Source organism: Pteronotus mesoamericanus, unplaced genomic scaffold (assembly GCF_021234165.1).
Source record: "Pteronotus mesoamericanus isolate MK-2021 breed Mesoamerican mustached bat unplaced genomic scaffold, CSHL_Meso_final contig_220, whole genome shotgun sequence".
NCBI classification, from domain to species: Eukaryota; Metazoa; Chordata; class Mammalia; order Chiroptera; family Mormoopidae; genus Pteronotus; species Pteronotus mesoamericanus.
Window position 1 is genome coordinate 8,658,357 of NW_026555091.1, and position 22,245 is coordinate 8,680,601.

The 22,245-nt window shown below is 59.0% G+C and overlaps 1 protein-coding gene across 1 annotated transcript in view; it reads right to left on the minus strand.

Moving 5' to 3' along the window:
* The window catches only part of VWC2 (von Willebrand factor C domain containing 2), a 43,725-nt gene that overhangs the window by 11,667 nt on the left and 9,813 nt on the right, over window positions 1-22,245 (minus strand). The window contains exon 2 of the mRNA XM_054571282.1: window positions 16,549-16,678. Coding sequence (XP_054427257.1) covers window positions 16,549-16,678 — 130 coding nt within the window. The remainder of the gene's footprint in view (window positions 1-16,548; window positions 16,679-22,245) is intronic.

The window sequence follows — 22,245 nt, forward strand, 5'->3', positions numbered from 1 at the left end:
CTCACCTGCGGTCCCCCCACCGCCCTCTCGACCCCCCTGCCCGCCCCCGGTCCTCTCCGCCTCATCCCGCCTCTGCCCCGGAAGGGCTGGCCTCAGGGAAGGAACGCACAGGTCTCACGGGCGCAGCGTTTGGCCCCCCCTTTCCCTTTGTGAGGATCTTTCTAAAGAAAAGTCTTCCCGCCCTGTCTGGGTCTTTTCGTTTGGCAGCACATCACCTGGGGGGTCGAACAGGAGGGCAGGATTTTTCTCACCGTCTCGGAAGCACGGCCGCACTCGTGCTCCCCGCACCCCGCAGGAGCTGGGGTCCCCGCCTCCTCGGCCCCCATTTCTGTGGGGGCGACCGTCCCCGCTGGGCGTTTCCCTCTGTACTGAGCCTGAACCCGCTGCCTGCACTGTTTCCCGGGGGCCCCACGTGGCGTCCACCCCGTCCCCGCGCCGTGAAACCAGTACCCGAATGTCACATCCGCCCCTGCACCGAAAACCTCGAAAGCTCCTCTGCAGGCAAAACGCTTACGCCACCGAGACAGGACAGTGGTCCCGTCGTCCTGGAGGCCCAGCTCCGGACAGGGTGGCGTGGTCCTCTTCGGGACCGCCCCTGAGAAAAGTAAACATTTACAACAGCAACGATCTAAAAGCAACGCTTCAAAAGAGAGAAGTCCGCACCAAAGTAAATGACCACAATGACAAACAACAACCAGGATTGAAACATCAAAACCGCCCACGACAGACAAGTTTGCAGGGACAGGCCCCCTGCACTCAGGAGCCAGGAGCAGCTTCCAAAGCAACAGCAAGAAGAGTCCCCTCCCCACGCTCCGCAGAAGCAGACGGGCAGGCAAGGTTGCGTCAGGCAAGAGGAACAGCGACGTCCTGGGCACCTGGGGACTGACCAACTTTCCCGAAAGTGAAAGCAGCTGAACAGAGAGACACACTGGAAGTGCAACGCCAGATAAACGCCGGCCCGGAGAAGTGACCACCAGCGAGGTGGACAGGAATCCCAACAGCTCCAAAAGGCGAGCTCGCCAATTGTGAAGTCCCATCCAGTCGACGCCACAGGTGACGAAACCAAGAAACCAGAGAAATCAGAGGGTTGCAACATGGCGCGGCCCCCAGCCAGCCCCGCTGCGCCCGTGTGGCGCCCAGCCCCCCGCACAGGAGCAAGTCTTTAGGAAAGAGCTTCTCTTCTCTTTGGAGAGTCCGACTTACTAGAGATATTTTTCAGCCGTTAAAAAAAATATATATCCTATGCTTCATTAGGGCAAGAGAGCAGGAGATGCCTCAGATTCCTCCCTGCAGGTTCTGGAGGAGGGCACCACAGAGCTGAACAGTCACAAGGAAGTCCCGACCGCAAACGCCAGCCCGGTAAGGCTAACCACGGCCTTTAGGTCGGAAGAGCAACGTCTGAGTCACTGGAGGGTGTGAGAGGAATCCGTAGACACAGCTCCGCTGCGGTGAAACAGCCACACGCAGCCGCGGAGGCCTGAGAACAGGCTGCCTAGAGAAACAATCCCAGGGAGCTGGCTGCTGGCCTCCCCACGAGCACCTGCTGCAGGGAGCACACGGCCTCTCAAGGGACGGCCGCCCCCCACCCCGCAGCCCTGAGGGGAAGGGGCCCGGCACCCTCCATAAACAGAGCTGCGGTCGTTCCTACAGCCTGTCGGCCACCGAGAGCTGAGGGTGCCGAGGGCCCAGGCGGGCCACCCCCAGCAGGCGCCGTGCCCTCGGAGAGAGGAGACGCGTGCACGGCTGACGAGGGACCGCCAGGAGCGGCCACAGGCTCGCCAGCAGCCTGAGAGCAGATGTGTTAGACTGCGGGGGGCACCGGCCAGGAGCCAGCCCGCACCCTGACACGTGCCCTTCCCCACGAGCTCCCCAAGTGCACAGGGACGTGCGGGAAGCGCAGGGTGGCTGAGGAGCCCGGTGGCTGCTCCTGTGCTGGTGAGGAGGATGGACACCTGGGGCTCCCGTAAACCGCTGGCGGGAGCGCAACACGCTACAAACTCTATGGGTGCTGTCGGTCTCTTGTGACATAGAACTCAGGGCCTAGTCCCTGAGATCTACCTCAGTGACACAGGAGTGCGTGTGCACGAAAAGACAGGCACAGAAACGCTCACAGCACGGTAGCCATCACAGCCCCGGCCAGTCCGCAGGGGGAGGGCTGTGCCGACCGTTCACGAGGACACCGCTCAGCAAGAGAAGCGGGCCAAGTGCACAGACGCCCCGCGCCCCGGGCGTCCAGAATTACCGTGTGGAACGAAAGAAGCCAGGTACAGACATCCCAGTATGGCTCCACCTACGCGCAGTCTAGGAACACGCGGGAGTTCTCTACAGAGATGCAAACCGGAAAGCCAGGCCCCCTGGTGCGTGGCTGGGGGTGGGACGCAAGTGAGGATGAGCATGGAGCAACCACCGGGGGTGCCGGCCGGGTGGATGTGCATAATTACAGAAACGCCAACGGGGAGGTTAGGGCCTGTGCAGGTCACTGTATGTAAATAAAGGCTGCCACAAAGTCCTGATGACAACTCTGCCAACAGGTTCCATGGGGAGAACGTATTCCGAGAACAGCGCAGGGGCAGGACCGCGTTTCATCGCGGAAAACCGAAAGATGAAGGAGCTGTGGAACGTCCGGAGGGATGTCCCAATGCCCTGGAGCAGACGTCTCTCGGAAGGACGGGGAGGCGCGGGGCCCGCAGGCCGTGCTCGGAGAGAGCTCGGGGCAGTTCCTCGCACCACGCCAGCCTCCTAAGCGATCCCAACGGTTAGTAAGAAATGGAAGGGTAGGAATGGCAGAAAAAAACCAAACGCCACTTTGGTTCGAACATAACAGCATCCTAGAGGATACACTAAATCACATGCAATTACCTCCTCGCATACAAAGAATAAAAAGAGTGATATTCCATACAGTGTTAGACACAAAAATAGAGACAACAAAGATGGGCAGCTATGTTGAACATAAGGGGAGATGGAGTTCGGTATCAATAAAGTGCTAAAGTGGGCCAGTCTCCGCCACGAATAAAAGAAGACACGAGTGCATTTAAGATGAATGAAAATAAATTTTAAAGTCGGCCAAACAACTTCGCTAAATATCCAAAAAAAACCCAAAAAACACTTGCAGACACGCACAGACGCCCTTCAACGGACAATGCTTCCCTCTGCTGCGTGGGTGTCAGCGTAGAACTGAGAGCATTGAAAAGGACATGAAGTCTAAACACAGAAAAATGTAAGCCCCACTCAAAAACGCAGCCGGAATCTGGGATGCCTAATTGTGTTATGAGAACATGAAACAGCAAGCTGAACCAGAAATACTAAAATATACTTCAAAATGTATTAAACATGACATTAAAACCGGGGAAGCTTAAAAGGATGGGCTGTGCACACCGTGCAGAGTGTGCATAAGAGAAAGAGAAACATAATTGTGGATAAACTATTTTTTCCTGACTTGCTAAAGATGAAAGTTTTACCTAAGAAAATATACAGAATGCATGTAATATTAACTTTGCCCATAAGGCAATAATACTTGTTTAAAAAATGCACAGATGTATATTTATATAGTAAACCTATGATGTCTCAGGCTCTGTAAGTCAGCTCCTGTTATAATGTTTTCCAAACTCAGTAAGTAGTCAAATCTAGATGCGCTAAGAAATGTACTAACGACCTTTTAAGTGTGACTGCTGAAATTTCCTAACGGATTTGTAGTGCATAAAATATTGATAATTATCACTGGTTTTGACATGCAATATTTATTTCCATTAATATCTAAACAGTGTGTAATTTCAGTATGATTTCTTCTTTAAGCTAAAAATAATTACGAGAAGGACTTTTCCTCCCGAACATTCAGGCCTGGGACGCGCGAGCTCCCAGACACGACGCCGGCCTGTCCGTCCGCGCGCTCGCGTAGAGCGGCGCCTGGGCTCTCGCAGGTACTTCGCTAACGCCGAATTGTGGGCTAAGAGCGCCGCCTTTTAAAGTTCACCAATAATTTATTTACGGCTTCATACGTGACCCATTTTTTAAATGTTTAACAATTTATTTTCTTTTTTGGCTACAAGATTTTGTGAGAATATTGCACTGAGCTTGTTAAAAAAGTGATCACATCTTCCTTCTTAAACCTCAAAGCTGAAGACCCCCGCGACGGCGGTGCTGCAGTGGAAACCCTCCTGTGGGAGGCAGCGATGAAGACGAGACAGGGATAATAGTAACCGGAAGGCGCTGGAAAACCACCAAAAAGAGGCAGGAAGCCTGAGCGCGTTCACTCCGAGCAGGCACTGACAACAGAGGGTAGGAATTCGGATTCCGTGGCTCTTGCGCAGGGAGCTCCCGACCCCCCTTCTCAGTCCCGCCCCAGAGACGCCACAGCCTCAGAGACGGAGTCAGCCTTCCTACCTCAGGGACGGCGCCAGGCGAGTTTAAGTGGGAAGGCCTTGGAGAGAGAGAGCCACAGAAAGGACAAGGCACAAAATCCGACCACGAGCTCTGCCTGCAAACCTGGCCGACCGACGAGGAAGCCTGCGCAGCGGACGGTCAGGCACCAGCCGAACACCGGGTGCAGATGAGAGCGGAGTCCGTCCTTGAAGGCCAGGGCGCACCACCCAAGCAGCGTCCGGGAGGGTGCTGTTCTTTGGACTACGCCCATTTCCCGCCACGGGCGCAGCTGGGGCCGAGGGAGCTGAAGCCTTGCTGGCTGGAGGTGACAGAGGACACAGGTGGCTGGGCAGAGAGGCAGCAAGTTGCAAGAAAACAGAGAGGTAGGGTGGGCGTCAGTTCTAGTGTAAACTGTGCAAGCACACGCTGGCCCCCGAAGGGCACAGGAGGCCTGGGCTGAGACAGGACCCCGGAGGGCCAAGTGCCGGGCAGGGCGGCTGCACCCCACGGCGGGGCGGGGGTGGGAGTGGGGGCAGGGGCGGCCCATGCTGACAGCGTGAGCCCCGGTGACCCGGGCCCCCTGGGGCGGGAGGCCGTCCGTCCTCAAAAGAAACCACCAAATGCAGGGTGGGGGCAGCATCTTATCGGTTTTGGACACAGATTAGGAGCCACAAAAAGAAACAAGAACAAACATGTCTGCCCCAAGCCGAAGGAAAAAGGCCACAGAAACTAACTCAGATGTTGGATTCTACGGACAAATTGGTCAAAGCAGTTGTTAAGGTATGCATAAAGGTTTTTTAAAAATATGATCTTCCCGAGACTTCATGAGTGAGCATGTAAGAGATGGAAAAAATGAAAATTATGAAAAATAAGCGAGTGGGATTTCTACAGCTGAAAAGTCCAAAAACTGAAATTTTAAAAAATATATCGCTAGATGAACTCAACAGCAGATTAGAGAAGGCAGGAGAAAGAATCACTAGGCTTGAACATGTCTCAGTACAAAGTATCTAATAAACAAACAGAAAAGAGACAAAGGAAAAAATGAGCAGGTCCTTAAAGGTATGTGGGACAATGCAAGGAACTTTCACACGAGTAGTAGGAATCGAAGAAGAATAAGAAAGAGTAAAAGAGGCAGAAAAATAATTGAAGAAATGATGACTGAAAGTCTCATAAATTCGGTGTATTCAGGAGTGAGGAAGACACAAGATTAATAAACAAAAATCCAATGTATTTCAGTTTTGAAGTAACAACCAACTGGTAAATGAAATTAATAAAACATTTCCATTTAATACTAGAAAAAAATAATACCAGGAATTGAATTAACAAAAAGCTATGTGAGTCCTAGGAAATAAAAACTGTAAGACGTCAGTGAGCGATGTTAAAGGAGACCCAAATAAATGCGGACACAGGTCATGCCCACGGACCGGAACGCCTGCCTGTCTGGCCAGGAGGTCTGCTCTCCCCGGTTGTGATCTATAAACGCCACGTGATAGCACTCAGGATCCAGACACTTTAAGGGATGTCAGTTTGGAATTGTTGGCCCATTTAAGTTGACTCCTCTGAAGAGTATATTTTTTTAACTGAGAAAATCCGCTCTCTAAAAATGCCGAGATGTCTGCTGAACTCAGAATGCCTGTTTCACGGAAGACATTCTTGTTTCTAATCACTGTTTTCATGGATCTGCCAAATACTGTCATAGCTACTACCTCTGTAACGCTGTACAGAAACTTTCTTTAATAAGTGCATTATAAGACAAGATTCACCACGCAAGCTGTCTCTGTTTCGGATTTCTGAGTGTTTCTACATTTAGACGTTGGGAAAACCACAGACCTTCCCAAATTTGTCATTTCGTTAAAGAAGTAACAATAAATTATTTTTGAAAAAGAACACCTAAGATCCAAGTAAACATGTGAGTTCAATCAAACTATTCCTCCCCAAAACTGATACATTCCAAAGCACAATAAAACACATCAAAAAGCAAATCTTCAACCCACACGGACTCCTGTTGTGAATTGGCTCTCTTTGGGCGTTTTCTCTCAACAGTGGTAACTTTCTAGAACTTGTAAAGCTGAAGGGTTTGGCTTTCCCCCCCCTATTTGTTGAATACTGGGATTAAAGATTTCTAATTGATTTTGAAGCAGGCAGCCAAAACACAGAGAATCCACTTACAAAAAAATAAGTCAAAACACCTCGTCAGGCACTGAGGTGGACTCCAACCAGCTCTTCCCGGCGCTGCCCATCGGTAAAGAATACCCCGCAGGGCAAGGGGCTCCGCTGTGCACCTGAGGATTCCCTTTCATCCTCACCCGAAGATACGTTTACTGATTTTAGAGAGAGAGAGAAATGTTGATGTGGGCGAGAAACTTCGGCCGCTCGCCTCCGGGCTGGGCCTGCCTGGGGAGCAAACCCACCGCCTTCCCGAGCACCGGGAGGACGCGCCAGCCACGGCGCCTCCCAGCCAGGCGGGCTGGGGGTTTCTTTATTCACAAAAAGACGTGGTTGTAAGCCTCTCTTAACATTTTCGACCTTTCCGGCTTTGATGCTTATTTCTAGGACCCCACAGTTTGCTGGAGGCGATGATGAATGGCGTGTGCCCCCCGCCCCCAACCTGAAAAGCACTTCCCCTCCGCCTGCTCCTGAGGTTCGTAAGGTCATGTCTCTATCGGGAGGCTCTGCTTCGACCAAAAGTTCCTCACAGCCTCAGTCATAAAACAATTTAACGTGCAACGCCAAGCTCTTAAAAATGCACCTAAGAATAGCACCAGCAACAGCATGAGATATTTTACCACTGACGAAATTAATTTCCAAAAGCTGTGTTTTGATGCCAGGTGTTGAATTTAAAAAAATAACCTGACTTTGTTTTTGAAAATAACGGGATCGATTTCCTATCTGAAGCACATAAAGTGATCTAAACCCAACATTAATTTTTCAATAGGTTTTTCTTCTGCTGTTACAGCCGGCAGTTCATGACTCTTGCCTCACTTTTGTACAAGTACAAGAAACCTGCCACTGAACATGAGTGAAGTTAATTGAGAGTAAGGGGCTGCCACGGAGAATTCACGGATCGGAGAGTGATGGGTAGCGTGTGCCCCTTCCACTGTCTCGCACGCTCCGTCATTGGCTGCAGACACTCTCCTGAGACGACTGCTAACCTTTGCACTAGAAGCTGAGGGCTCTCTGAGCAGATTTATGTCTCTAGTTTACTTGTATGTGTTCAGTGAGGTCACTGCCTCCCCCACCAATGACTAAACAAAGTCCGAGCGAATTCCAAGTTCAGCATCGGTAGCCCCGTGACGCCGAAAATCAATACTATGGGTTTGCTAAACGTTTACCTCCTTCCTAACTTCATTCCTTTTTTGTTTTTCAGGTCATCGCTAATGAGGTAATTAGCTGAGAAAAGAAATCTTTATTCAGAGCCCGTCCGGGAGGCCCCACACCCAGCTCCAGGCCCCCGGCCGGTGGTCCTCTGCCCACGCCCTCCCCACCCCAGGGCTCCTGTCCTGCCCGACGTCCCTGCCCAGGCCCGGGCTGCTTCTTCGGGGTATGATGGTCAACCTTCCTCTTCTCTGTAGTTCCCGATGACCGGATTTTGCTGGTGGAATGAGGAACATAAGGGCAGGGTAAGTCTGGTCAGCGGGAAGGGCCCATTTCTGTGCGGTGAGCCCGCCTCTCTGCTCCCATCGTGTGCGTTGCAACAAGCGTGTGCGTTTGAACAAGGATGTGCATTTGAACACGCATACGCTCCTTCAGAACACAAGACAGACACCGAACTGTCAGCCCTTTGATTAGAATTTGTGACCAAAACGTCAATCAATAGCAAGACTTTTCACAAGCAGGTAAAAGACCCTCTGGCAGGCGCTGGATTTCATTTTAATTTTTTAAAGATAAATTTACTTCCTCTGCAAAGTTCCTCTAAAGTCAGAAGAGACTGAATAAAAATTGATTTTGTTAACACTGATATCCTTTTATCCTCCAGTTGCTTATGAAATCTTAATGCAGCCCTTGCTTCAGGCTCCCCATCACTCCCGGGCCCGGCGGGCACCAGCGGAACGTCTTCCTAATCCTCACGCTGCATCTGGACGCTGGAGGTCGGGCCGCCCTGGCGATGGTGCTCGGGCCGTGGGCCAAGGGCCAGAAAGGGGCTCACAGGAGCTGAGCGGACAAAGTTCCCCGCAGGGACTCAGAGAGCGCGGCTGGGTCCCTCTCTCAAAGAAAGGACGGGCAGCTCGGTCTCTCTCAGCTCATTTTCTTTAGAAAACACGGCAACCCCGGAAATACTTCAGGAAAGATTTTATTTGGCTTTGTAGAATCCATGGGCACCTTGGGACCTCACGCCACGCTCCCAGTCACCATCAGCTGCCCCGGTGTATTTTCCTGAATCTCAGCAATGGTCTGAAACCTCTTCCCTTTCAAAGGTGATTTTAGTTTGGGGAAAAGCCAGAAGTCCCAGGACACCAAATCTAGGCTGTAGGGGGGCTGAGTCACGTGGGTGATTTGATGTTTCACCAAAAAACTCAGCACGAGACGTGATACATGAGTGGGCACATTGTGGTAATGACGCCGCCAATCACCAGCTGCCTGAGCTGCGGTCTTCTGATGATCCCAATAGTTTCCGTGGAGGAATGCTGACGCTTAATGCAAACCTGGATGCAAATTTGTTGCTCTACTCACTCAGTCACTTTGAAGCGACGGCCACACAGCACACATGCTCACTGAACAGCGTCTACCGCCCCCACTGACTAGTAGAGAAGTCGTCATTGTTCACACATGTGCATTCCAGTCCACTCTCCTTGGCTGCCCGGTTACATCGATGTCGTGCAAATTGTTCTTGTTATATTAACAAGGGCGGGACTTCTTCCAGACAGACCGCGAGTGTGCGCATGTGCGCACGGTTTTAAAGGTGGGCTCACGCGCGTTCTCTCCCATTTTATATTTTCCTTTTATAAATGAGGAGAGTGAGCCCCCGATGTCTGGTGACCGCCTTGGGGACACAGTAGGAAGAGCAGGCGATTGGCCCCGAGTCAGCCCCCCTGCCCAGCTCCAGGCCGGCTAGGGCCTCCCCGGTCCCCTGCCGGAGTTTTCTGTGCCTCTGTCCCTCTCAGGGGAAGGCACCGTGGGGCTTCCTCTCTGCGCCTGTTCAAGGGGTAAGTGTTTCCCCAGTTTTAAGTGTTGATCTTGTCAATGCCCTGAAGGGCTTACTTACTTAACTAAGACGGAGGAAAACTAGGAAGCGTGGGAATTACCCAGAGACAAGGACACCGCTCTTCCCGCACTGCCGACGTGGCTGGCTGAGTGGTGCCGTCTGAGCGGGCTACGCCTTCGTGACAGAGCAGCCCAGATCTGCAGCACTGGATGGCTCAAGTCACCTGGTCCGGCCCAGAGAGCACCTGTCCCTGAATTCGGATCCCAGCCCTGAGCTCGTCTGAGGAACGGTCCCAACGGTCGAGGGGGCGGGCCTGTCTCCCCCGCTGCCATCTGCCCCCTGCCTGTGTCCACCCAGCCACAGGGGACCCTGAGCAGACCCGCCAGTGTGTCGTGCTGCTCTGGGGCAGAGCCCAGGTGGACCAAGAAGTTGTTCAAACATCTGCTACGTTCACCCAGTGTCATGAGAGCCAGGCCACAGCTCAGGTTACGACACAGACACGCTTCCCAGAGGCCGACAGGAGAGTCACCTTAGGCGCTCGATGCTCCTAATGGAAGACCCAGGGAGGGTGTTCTCCGAGGACCGACGCTTCACTCGGGGACGGCGAGTGTGCGCCCAGGGGACACTTGGGGCAGGGGGCGTTGACGGTCGGTCGGTGACGATCGGCTGTGCCCTGCCCCCCGGGGCCGGCCGCCCTTAGGGAAGGGGAGGCGCAACTGTCGGTGCTGACAGGGGTCCCCAGGGGTAACGGTCCTTCTTCACCTGAAGTCCATCTTCCTGAAAGGCAAGTGCAGGGCCTGGGGTTTGCTGTGAGCAGAACGCGTCTCCTGATCAGCAAAGAGGGCATTTGCCATCCCTCAGACGCAGCCGCTGGGCGTCCTCGCTGAGAACATCCATCAGCGCGTCCTCCGGGGACCGGGAAGGACTGGGCAAGCCACGCGCGCGGCCATCTGTCTTCAGACGCCTTCCCCTGACAGCTCATCTCTCCCGAAGGCGCCCCTTCTGGGGGTTTTGGATGCAACTCAAGGCGCCCCGGGTGGTGGCCCACGGGCCACGCTGCAGACACGGCGAAGCTGCCTGCCCGGGCTGGCATGGGTCGTGCTATTACTCTGTGTGACAACTGACTTCCCTGGGGCTGAGGACAGAGCCCGGGCTGCAGGGGCCCGCACTGCTGAGTGCTGACCGAGTGCTGTGCACAGGCGAACGATGGCAAAGGCGCGTGGATGGGTCATCTTCCAGAGGACAGACGCGGCGGCAGCCTCTGCCCTCCCGGCCAAGGCTGGGCAGACCTCAGGGGTGTTCGTGGCACAAGCTCGGGGCTTCTTGGAAAGGAAATCTGCCTGTGGGCATCGCTTTTAAGAACCGCAAGTTAAAGTGCAGCTCAGGAGGCCGGCGGTGGAGAAAGCGCCCTGCGCCCTGCGCCGGCAGCAGGCGGGGTCCCCCCACCCCCCGCCCCCTGCAAGGAAGCCTGGTGGCTCCAACGGGAGACCATCACGTTTGCAGGCGAGGAAACTGAAGGGGACCCGCGGGCTCAGCGAGGTGACCAGGGTTCAGCTGGACGGTCTATCCGCCGAGCTCCAAAGCCAGGGCGCCTCTCGCCACCCCGAGGGACCGCGTCTCAGTCGGCAGCTCAGACTGGCCAGCAAAGGCCATTCAGGAGCCTGTCCCCCCCCGAGCTCTGACCAGCCCTCCCAAGGGCTCGGAGCCCACAGCCAGAACGGCCACCGGGTTCAAGCGGAGTGGCACGGTCCCCGTCCTAAGGCCCTTCTTCTCGGCACTGCACTGCCTCCGGATCTCACCTGCCCCCACACGTGGACACACGGCGCCTGGGAGCCCGTCTGCCCCCGCCCCCACCCCCCATCACAGGCTCAGTGGTCACTCCGCCTCCAGGCAAGAGTGCCTCCTCCAGCCACACGGCGCCTCCACCTCCCCGGGCGCGCGCAGCCTTGCCCGTGCCCACCCCCCGGCTCCCTGCCCTCCCCTCTCAGCGCCGGTGTCTCTAAGCGCCTCCTGTTGGCCATCCCATCTCCTGCGGTGCTCCCAAACCCACCCTGTTACTTGGTTGTCACGAAACACCCACAGAGGGAGCCAGTTAATGTCTATTTTACGGGCGCGCACGCACACACACACAATGAAGAAATCAAGCTGCCTTTCTGAACTCTCACCCCGACGCCATCCTTGCACTTTGGGGCAGCCCAATAATTGCTTTGCACAGCCATGACTTTCAGACGTCAAGAACCGTTTAGGTTCTGCTCAAAGTGATTGTATTAGGGACGTAGACAAGCGTCATACACTGTAGGGAACAATGCCTTGGAAATGCTTTCAAGTTCCGGTGCTTCCTACGGAAACAGCGAGCACCATTTTGCATAAATTAAGGAAGGTCAGCAAGCCCCTCATAAAACGCGGGACCTCATCCATGTGCGAAGGCCTTGACAGACAACATGGTCCTATGTATCAGGGTCATGAAAATGTCCCCGGCCTTGACCCAGTCGTGTCTCTCCCGGGAACTGATTCTAATGAAACGATCAAAAGCAAACCAAGGCCACGCCCACAGCAAGCTGTCCCGCAGCCTTGCTCCTGTTTCCCTCCTCCTCCTCACCTTCCCGCACTCCCCCCGGAAAGCAGCAAACCCACCTTGTTCACGGGGCCCCCTTCTAGGCTGCAAGGGCATCGGGGCTGAGAATCACGAACTTGACTCATCGCTGTATCCACAGTGAAGCTGGCAACACTGCCTTAATGTCTCATAAAATATACGTGCATTTGCGTGGGCACACACAGCACACACACACTCCTCTCCAAAAATCCAGAAAGAGCACCCTGGGCCACACTTTCTCCGCCATCCCTGCATCAGGGAGCCAAGGGAAGGGACGGTGTGTCCCGTTTCATCCGCCTGCCGACTTCCTTAGTGGCTGTTCTGAGAAGGAAACGGCGCATCTGCGTGCATCACAGTTGGATCAGATTAGTCCCGAGCTGCCTCCACGGGGGCAGGAAGTCCACCTTTGTTTATTCCCTCCAGTCTCCGCTCCACTGACAGGGCCTGTCACAGAACCGCCCTGTCACGCGTCGGGAAACTTGTCTCTCCGACCAGCGGGACCGGGAGCGAGACGCGGGGGTCCGGCCGGGAGCCCCTAGACGCCCCTTCCTTTCTCATCGTCCCGCTTTGCTCTGACGCGCTGGGATTACTTAGTCCTTTACCAGACACAGGCATCGCTTATATTTTTTTCCGGCTACGTGGGCAGCTCTGCAGAGGCCTAACAGCGTCATCCAATGGACGATGGCTCTTCCTTTTGGAAAGATTCCACAGTGAGGCTCACGGAGTCCTTTCCTTGTGAGAAGGACCTTTGTGTGAGACACACACACACACACACACACACACACACACACCCCACTCTGTTCTGTCCACTCCTTGTGATTTAATTAAGACCTTATCCTACTCTTTGAAAGAAAAAAACAAACCGTATTAGTGCTTCTCACATACTTTCCATAACATTACTTCTAATAATTTGAATTCTCAGCATCTATCTTTAAAATGTTATAAAAGTTTTCACGTTCCTCCAAAACATGGCCACATCCGCTTGCTGTGGAAATAAAGCTGAGCCTGTCACCCGCAGCACTGACGTTTGCGGGGGATCCGCGATGTTTACCGCCCGGGCCAGGGTGCGGCTGTGAGCGCTGTGCCCTCGGGCGGGGCCCCGGCGAGGACCGGAGCGGGCCCAGCCTGGCCCGCGCAGCTCAGCCCCGCAGCCGCACACCCTGCGCGCGGACGGCGGTGCTGTGTGCACCCACAGGGAGACCTACTCCCTCACACTCACCAGGCATCGAAGACGGGGCAGGGGGATGCTAAAGCGAGGCCCCCCGCACGGCCCCCGTCACCAGAGAGAACCTGAAACCCCCTCAATTATAGGAGCAGTATAACACCCGCTGTTCCTGGACTTGAGGGGGAAGAAACAGAAAACACAGATCACCACCCAAACATCCTTATTATCAAAAGAAAATCCTTGCGTGATCGATCTGTACAAGTCAACAAAGTGAATATATTAAGTTGCGTTTCATTTGTGATCATTTATTTATATGCCAGGCATTCTCGGTCCCCGGCTTCTGCGGCTTTGAGGTAAGTGACTTTGGCAGCGTGCAACCGAACGGCAATTCTCCTGTCGGGAGACGGAGCTGCTTCGTGCTGCAGGCCGAGACCTCGGAGAGCGAGGGGTGAGGGCCAGCTCCCTGAGATGAACAGCTAAGAACCTCCCCGGTCCATCCACGCTCAGCCTGCCCGAGCATTTAATTTCATACCAGGCACCGTTTTGATGTCTTACAGTCTGAGAGCCCTCAGACAAGTCATTGTTTTTTTGTTTTTTGGTTTTTTTTTATAGAAACATGTTTGTGTGTGCGCGTGGGGGCCATGGTTGAACTGCCGTACATTATTTGGTCAATTACCGTAGAGCATTCAGTTCTGATAGAAACTGTTTTCCTTTCTCAAGCAGATAGTTTACCAAGGATTCCCAGCACCGTCTGCCCCTTCAAGGGCACAGTCCTCGGTCGCTGGAGGCCGCCGACAGCTGGCGGCTCCCCGGTGAGCGCGCCCCAGCGAAGACCATGGGGCGGGCGGGACGGGGCCCGCTGCCGCTGTTTCCGGTCGTGGACATTTGATATCACTGGATCAAGCCTTTTAATACAAATCCTTCTTTAATCGGTAATCCTTCTTGAATCTCGTTCTAGGAAACCTCCCCATCCTCCTCCTGGGAGTCGCTCCTGAGCCGCCCCCAGTCCTGCTTCCCCCCGTCCCCTGCTTTCCCGGGGGCGGCGGCGCGGGGGCGGCCTCCGGAGGTTCCCCGGCCGGGCAGGGAGGCCCCCGCTCCCGGGCTGTCAGCGCGGGTTTAAGCGTCCTGCGAATTTCAGGGTAGACCTTATTTATGCACACGGTACTTCGGAACGTAATTTGCTTACTCAAAAAAAGATTACATCTTGATGACAAAAATCAAGTAAAAAATGGAAATACATGCGTTTAAATCCTTGCAAAATGTTCACATAGCCACGTCCGATAGAGCCCTCGTTCCAACACTTTCTGAGCACAGCTCTCCGACTCCGGGCCCCGAGAGGAATCTATCCGAAGGGCAGAACGACGTGCACAGACGTCCTGCGCTTTCTCAGCGGGCGTCGTGCCGGTGGTGTCGATAAGGGGCACCCTGTCTCTGTGGCGGGCAAGAACAGGCGGGAGCAAAGGCGGTGTCGGCTGTGGCGGGGGGACACCGGGGGACGGGGTCACAGAAGACAAAGCCGACGCGGTGGAGCGGCAGCAACAGGCAGCGCCGCGGAGGGGCCTTCGTCGCCCGGCTGCTTCGCCTGCTCTGCAGGCCTGAGGCTGCTGTCGCATTTCAGGGAGAAGGATCGTGTCCTCCCGCCTTCGTGGACCTCCGAGCGAGGGTCCCCCACCTCCCGAAGGCCAGAACGTCGTTTCTCACCCTAACGGGCAAGAGGACACACAGCGTCTTGGACCTTGAAGACGCCAACGATGTGAGCTTCCTGTACTGAAGCCACTCACTAAGCACCTGTTGACTCCATGGGAGGTTCTTCGTCCACCCACCCCCTCGGGCCAGGGACTGACGTCTGCACTGCCACCTGTGCGCAGGCCCTGGCGCCGGGGCCCTTCCGCGGGCTCACGCCCCTCCCGCCCCAGCGAGACACCACCAGCCGCTCCGCCGGCGTCTCCTTCCCCAACCCAAGTCCTTTCCCTGCTGAGAGCCCTGACTCCCTGCAAGGGCAGTGGGTTCCCGCCACCCGCAGCCACTGTTGCGACCGCGTTTTCAAGAGCTCGGTCCACGCTGAAGCGCCCGGCCCCCCTTCTCCGCACTGACAGGCCCAGGGCACCGCCAGCCGCAAACGGGCTCTGGGACACGCGCGGCCGCAGGGGCTCAGCGGGCCGCACGCCCCGTCTCCGTGGCGACCTCTCGCACCCTTACACCTCGCACACCCCACGTTTCTCCTCTCAGGACCCCCTTCCACAGAAAACGCCTGCGATCGCACCTCGTGGTGAAGCCTGAGTACCCGCGGGCGCCCGGGGAGAGGGCTGCGCTGCCCCCCGGCCCACGCGAGTTTGACTGGCATGAGCGCAGAACCGCAGCGTTGCCTCGGACACTCGTAGCAGCCCTGGGCGGCCCCCCGCCACTCCCGAAGTCCACAGCGCAGGGCCGCCCAGCTTGGCCCGGCCACGCCGCCCGCGAGGAGCCGCAGCGCCCGCGGGGCAGCACCCCGCCTCCGAGAGGCTCAGGCTGCGGAGCTGCCGCCGGCTGTCCGGGCCCCGGGCCACGGGCCACGCAGCGCCCGCCTGTCCCTCTCACCGGGAGAGAGGCTCATGTGCTTCACGGCAGGGTTGCATCTCCAAAGTCCACTCTTTGCGAAGGTCCACTCAGCTGCCTTCTCAAACCGCCCTCTCGAGTCATCATTCTCAGGCCCGCGCTCCCTGGGAACACATTCTTGTCAAATGTCCTCTTCAAGTGTGACGCCCGGAACGGCACTCCGCGCCTCAGATAAAAGAGGTAATTCTCATTACTCAGATGAGGCAGCGCTTCGCCTGTGTGAATTGCGGTCAAGGGCGCCTCGCCGCCCCCTGTTCGCAGAGCCGCCGCGGCTTTGATCTCCCGCGGGCTCTCCCCGGGCCTGGGCGGAGGCGCTCTTCCTGCCTGAGTTGCTTATGAAGAATATTCAATTACGTTTCAAGTTTTAATTTGCTTCGTAATGAAAAGTAAATGAACCCAGCCAGCATGTTTGATTTGTCTTGGAAAGAGAAGGACTGCTTTGCGAGAACAAACAAAGTTAAATGAAAGTGAGTGGCTCTCCTCAAGGGTGGAAGCTGAATTTCTGCCCCAGGGGCCCCTCCCCCGACGGCGCCCGGAGGTCCCTCCGACGCGCCCCCCCCCCCCAGGGAGCATGGGGACACACAGCCCAGCCCCCACGCCCGTTCACCTCCCGGGCGCCGCGCAGGAGGCGGAGCGCCCGTCCGCGGGGCCGGGACGCAGGGGGCACGCCCGTGTCCACGGCGTCGCACGTACCGTTTTTGCAGATGGGGCAGCACTGGTCGGGCTCGTACACGGGGTCCACGCACTCCGTCTGGGGACACGCGGACACGGAGCACAGCACCTCCCCGTTGGCCTCGCAGCGGCACCTCTCGCAGGGCGACGCCTGGAACACAAGCCCACGGTCAGGTGCGCGGCCGCGGTCCTCGCCCTGCAAAGCGCCCCCTTCCTCCCCCGACACGTGCTGGGAAGGCGCCCCAGGGTCTCAGGAACGGAAGAAAACGCCCCCAGCCAGCGGTTTTCAGGGTGTGGACCGGGGTCCCGGGGTCTGGGAGGTCCTGGGGCATCGGCCCGTGACAGGGCACGGGGCTCCCTCTCCGCCCGGGGGGAGGGCTGCCTTGGGGACCCGCCTGCTGAGGGTGTTGAAAAAAGGCTTCTGTTTAAATGTGAAAGAAGTGACACGTCCCGGGGGGCCCATCATGCGGACAAGTCCCTTTTCCACAGACCTGCCCGGTGCCACCCAGCCCAGCCCGGAACAGCCCCGCGTTTGACGGGGACGCACAGTGGCCTAGAAAGGGGGGGGTGGGGGAGACGGGGGCGCTCAGCTGAGCCGGGCCCCTGACCGGGCGCCGTCTGGCCGTGACGCACGTCCCCTCAGGGCGACCGAAAGGCGCCCACGGCGAGGCCTGGCCGTGCTCCCTGGCAGGGAAGCTGAGGCTCGGGGGTACCGGGCGCTGCCCGTCCCGGCGGCCTGCTGAGGGCCGCTCCCTGCCCGTCACCCGGTGTGACCTGTTCGGCCAGACGCCAGCTTCCCCGCGCCTCGCTGTCCTTGGCAGCCTGTGGCCCAGCGCCACCTCTGCACCGTTCCAGTCGGGCATCGGCGCCGTTCCTGGAAAGGCGGGGCAGCGCTCGCCAGGTCCTCCGCTGTGGCCGGGCCGGGCCGGGCGCGGCCAGGGCCTCCCGCAGACCAGGGCGACGCGTTCTCCCCTGGGCTGACCCAGGACGGGGCGGACCCAGCCTGTGGGGACCCCGCAATCAGAAGCAGGAGCTGGGACAGGGAATGTGAGCTTAGAAGACCCCGAGACAGGGACCGTGTTCCCGGGCAGGGCGGGCTGGCTAACACAGGGCTTGTTCCACGCCCGCGACACAGCAGCGCCTGGACGGGAAAATGCACGCAGCGCTTGGGGGGCTTCCTCGTCCCTGCACGGCCGGAAGGGAGGACGGCAGCCTCTCCCCGGCGGCCTGGCTACGTCCTGAAGCAAAGGCTGCACCTGCCCACAGAGGCCTGGAACGCGCAGCCTGGCTGGGGGTCAGGACCCCGGGGGGCGGTGCCCAGGCACAGCGTCCCGTCTGATGACCAGGATCCCGGGACCCCGCCCAGGCCCAAGTCACAGAGCAGGACTCTCCAGGACCCGGAGACCCAGAGTGGCGCCAGTCCCAGCCTACAGAGCCCCTCCTGGGCCCGTCCCTCTCCAGGGTCTGGCCCCAGCCGCCGACCGGTCGGGCGCCACACAGCTCGCCGCCAGGAGGCCGCGCCTCGCGGACACAGACACGCCAGCCCCTCCGCTGGGAGCGACCGCAGGCCCCCCACGCTCCACGGCTCCCGGGCTCCCACGCGGCCTTTCCCCTGCTTGTTTCAGACCCCCCTCAACGCCCCCCTCCGGGAGCCGCATCTGGTGTCCACACAGGGGGAGCCGGTCGTCTCCAGCGGGGAGGCCACCACCCTATGTCCTACCTCGGGCTCCCACAGTGCTCGCCGGGTGCTGTGTTGCTAAACTGAAGACCACCGCCACCGAGCAAGCCCACCTCCCGCCCCCACCCCCTCCTCCCCAGCTCTGCCCCCACCCACCCATGGGCTCTGCTCACCTGCCCGCCCATGGGCACTGCAGGGGCGGCAGTTCACCCATGAGTGTGGCTTCTGCTGGGGCTCGTCCGGGACCGAAAGGCTGGGGCCTCGCTGCCTGAGACGGAGGGGCCCCCGAGCCGACCAGGCACGGCCACCGGGAATCCAGGTGGGGGCTGCGGCCCAAACAGTCCTCGGGGCCCAGCTGGCCTTCTGGGTCCCAGGGACCCTCTTCCCGGCGCCTTTCATCTCCGCACAGGTGCGGCGGCGGCCCCGCCCACCCAGCGGCAGGAGCGGGCCGCTGACCCCCGCACCGAGGGTTCTGGCGGAAGGGTGTCCTGCCCCCCAACCCGCTTAGACTCCAAATAGCCGGCCCCACCGGAGCCCCAGGGCCTGAGCACCCCCCACGCTGAAGAGGCCTCACGACCAGGTTCCCTGGCGCCCAAGTGCTGTGTCCCACTGCGGGCACAGAGCAGGAGCGGGCCCGTGCGTGGCTGTGTCTGGGGGTAGCGGCTGAAGCCCGGGGAGTTGGGGCGCACCGCCCTTTCTCCTCACCCCAACTTGCCATGTCCCCCGAAGAAACTCACCGAGCGACACCCCTACTTTAAGATACCAGTGCCTCTTGACAGCCCATTGCAGCCTGCCCCTCCCACGGGGGTACCGCTCGTGGCCACTTTCCAGTCGCAAGTCCAAGCTTTGTGCCAACAGAACTGGGGCGCACAGCCTGGAGGGGCCTGCGGGCACTCGAGGGGAAGCGCCGTCCTCCGGGCGCCCGCTGGGCAAAGGGGGCGCGGCTTCTCGGAGCCAGGAGAGCGAAGGCCGGCTCCCTGCCGCTCGCCCGTCAGGGTCCGGAGGCCCGATGGCGTGGGTGGCTCCCGCGCCCGCCACTTCTCAGCAAGGGCCAGGCCGTGGGCCCGTCAGGCCAGGCCGCTCTGGCGGCCGAGCAGGGCAGCGCGCTGAGCTGGCTCAGGGCTGACGGAGTGAAGGAAGACTCCGGAGGGAAACGCCGGCGGCGCAGCGCGTGAGGAAAAACACGGGGGAACCCGCCTCGGGCAGGGTCGCGCGGCCGCTCCGGGGGAGCGGCTCCAGGACGGCGCCCACGCCCACCACCCCGGTGGCGCCCTCGCTCGCTCCCTGGACCTCGGGTTGACACCCCCGCGGCCAGAGGCGCGCACTGCAAACACCCTTCCCCGGACGCCCACGTTGCTTGGCCCTGGATGACAAGCAGCCCCCCAAAGTCGCTGTCACAGTTTTGTCACCAGATGGCGAAAGTGTCCTTCCCAGCTGCTGCGTCTGTCTCCCAGAACGCGCTGCTCTTAACAAGAGGCTCTCAGAGGGAAGTCACGAAGCCCCTTCTGTTTCAACCACTGCCTTCCCGTGACCTGCGGCTGTGCGCCTTGGGGGCTGGGGGGACACGCGGGAGCCACGCCTCCCGGCTCTGCTTCGTAGGGAGCGACCCCCGCCCGGAGGCCTGGGGGAGAGCCCCGCAGCCCCGCAGCCAGGCAGGGAGGCGGCCGGACCCGGGTCCCCAGCCACCCGCTCAGGCGCCCCCTGTGCGATGCGCCCACACATCCGCCCGCGCCTCCTGCGCGCCGGCAGGGAGCCTGCAAGAGGCTAAGCAGGTCACCGCTTTCTCTTCAACCGTCTCCTCAGACTCAGCCTTTCCCCAGCCCTGCTCTGGGTGCTGACCTGAAACTGTCTCATCAACCTCGCCCGGGGCACCTCAGCGCTCTGTCTCCAAGCCGACGGCCGGGGCCTCCCAGGGGCAGGGGCACCTGCCCGGCAGCCCTCGCCCGCCCTCGGGCCGCCCCGGGCGCCCCGCCCTTGCCTGCTCCCGCGGGACCCTGTCAGGCTGCGGCCACGGCCCCCGCCCCGGCCACTCCCCAGGCTGCTGGCCAGGCAGCCACAGAGCCTCTGCTTCCTGCGCCCTCCAGGAAGATTTCTCTGTGGTTCTCTTTGTCTTCTCATCCTGTCAGAGGATGGATTTGCACACAAAGGGACTTAATTAAGAACTGTCCCCAGAAGCTGTCAGCTTCCAGCCTCAGGAAGAAAACAAGTCCGCCCGCGGCCCGACAGGGGGCTTGTGACAGTGTGATGTCCTGTCCGTCCCCCGGTGGCTGTCTTCTCGTGCGGAGCGCGACTTCTCCTCCCCCCGGCTCAGCCAGGGGCCGGCGCGCCCTCCGCCGCCGGAGAACCCACAGGCCCTCTTGGGGGCGGTCTCTTCAGGCTCCCGCCGGCTGTGCAGGAGCGCGCTTCGCGGGGGCGGGGGGCGGGCAGCGGCCCCGCTGGGCGGAGGACGCGGAAGGCTCTCCCGGCCGGGGACCCAGGCCTGGCCAGCCTCCCGGAGACCTCGACCCGACAGAGAACCCTTGGACCCCACAGAGCGACAACACGTGCCTCCTGCTGTGTCCTGTGTGACTGTGTCTCCCCAGACTCCGTAGGTCGAAGCCCCACGTCTCTTGCAGGTGGGCCTTTGGGAGACACTCAGAGCCTGATGAGGTCCAGAGGGTAGTGGGCCCCATGGGGGGGGCGGCCTTCTAGGAAGAGGAAGAGATTGGGGATCACTCTGCTTCCCCTCTCCCTGCCCTGTGAGGACATGGCAACGGGGAGAAGGGTCCTGTGTAGAACCTGGCCACGCGGGGCCTTGACCTGGGACGTCCAGCCTCCAGAGCTGGGGGCGGCGGGTCTCTGCTGCTTAAGCCGCTCCGTCCCTGGCACCCAGTGTGACGGCAGAGCTGAGCAAGACACCACCTGCGCCCTGCTTGGCAGTAGAATCATGTGTGCCCGCGGTGGACTGGCCCCCGGCCTCCGCGCCCTGGCCTGCGGCAAAGCGAGCGGGACAGAAAGCGCGGAGGGGCCTGGGGAGCAGCCCGGGGACCCCAGGCCCCAGCAGCCGGACGCAGGCCTCCCCGGACGCTGGGCCCACTCAGGGAGGGGCCTCGGGAACACGGGCCATGTTGAGATTGGGACGGGTAACCTCAGGAGGTGCTTTTCTCATGCACAGGTCCCTGAATGAGTCCCTGAACTGAAGGGACAGGGTGTCCCCTGGGTGTCTCCGTCTGGAGCAGACTTGGGGGGTGTGAAGGGGGACAAACTGCTCATGTTAAAAAAAAGAATGAAAGACCTAAGCCCATTTGTTTTGGAATTTGAGTAAAGGATTAAAGATAAGCGATACTTGGGAGAAAGAAACAGAGGCCTGAGCTTCACCTACTGTAGAAATGATTAAAATGAAACGTCTCCCACAGAGCAGGCCTTTAACAGGTGGGTGTGGGGGCGTAACAAGAGGATTGGCTCTCTGTGGGGTCACAGATTCAAATTCTTTTGGGGTCTCAGCAAACAAGAAGGAGGGACGTGAGCCCCTACTCGGGAGCGGTGCCGGCCGCCACGCACAAGACCAGTGCGCGCTGAAACCGGCGGGCCCCCCTGCCCCTAAGACACAGGCACAGGCCCACGCCAGGCGGGAACAAGCCCGCCGTCCCTTGGGGCTCCCTTCGCCCGAGGCGGCAGGAACAACGCTCACCGTCGTCAGCAGGCTGCAGGGAGGGTGACGAGGAAGCGGGTCGGCCTCCTTCGCCCAGAGCTGGCGCGGCCCCGGAAGCAGGGCTGACGCCCGAGCTAGGTGGCAGCTACGCGGGCGCCGGTCTGGACGCCAGTGGAGGCCAGAGCCTGGCTCCTCGCTGACGCTCCGTCCGGGCACGCGGGCTGCCAGCTGCCCGGCAGGCCCTGGACCCCGGCCAAGTCCGCTGGCTCCCGCCTCGGCCGTGCTTCCGGCTGACGCCGAGCCTCCTCCCTGGCACCCTGAAATCACCGCAGGGCCACCCGCGGTTTCCCGGTCACGATGTCCCTTTCCGTGGGCTGGTACGCTCGGGCGGAGGAGGCCCTGCAGGGCT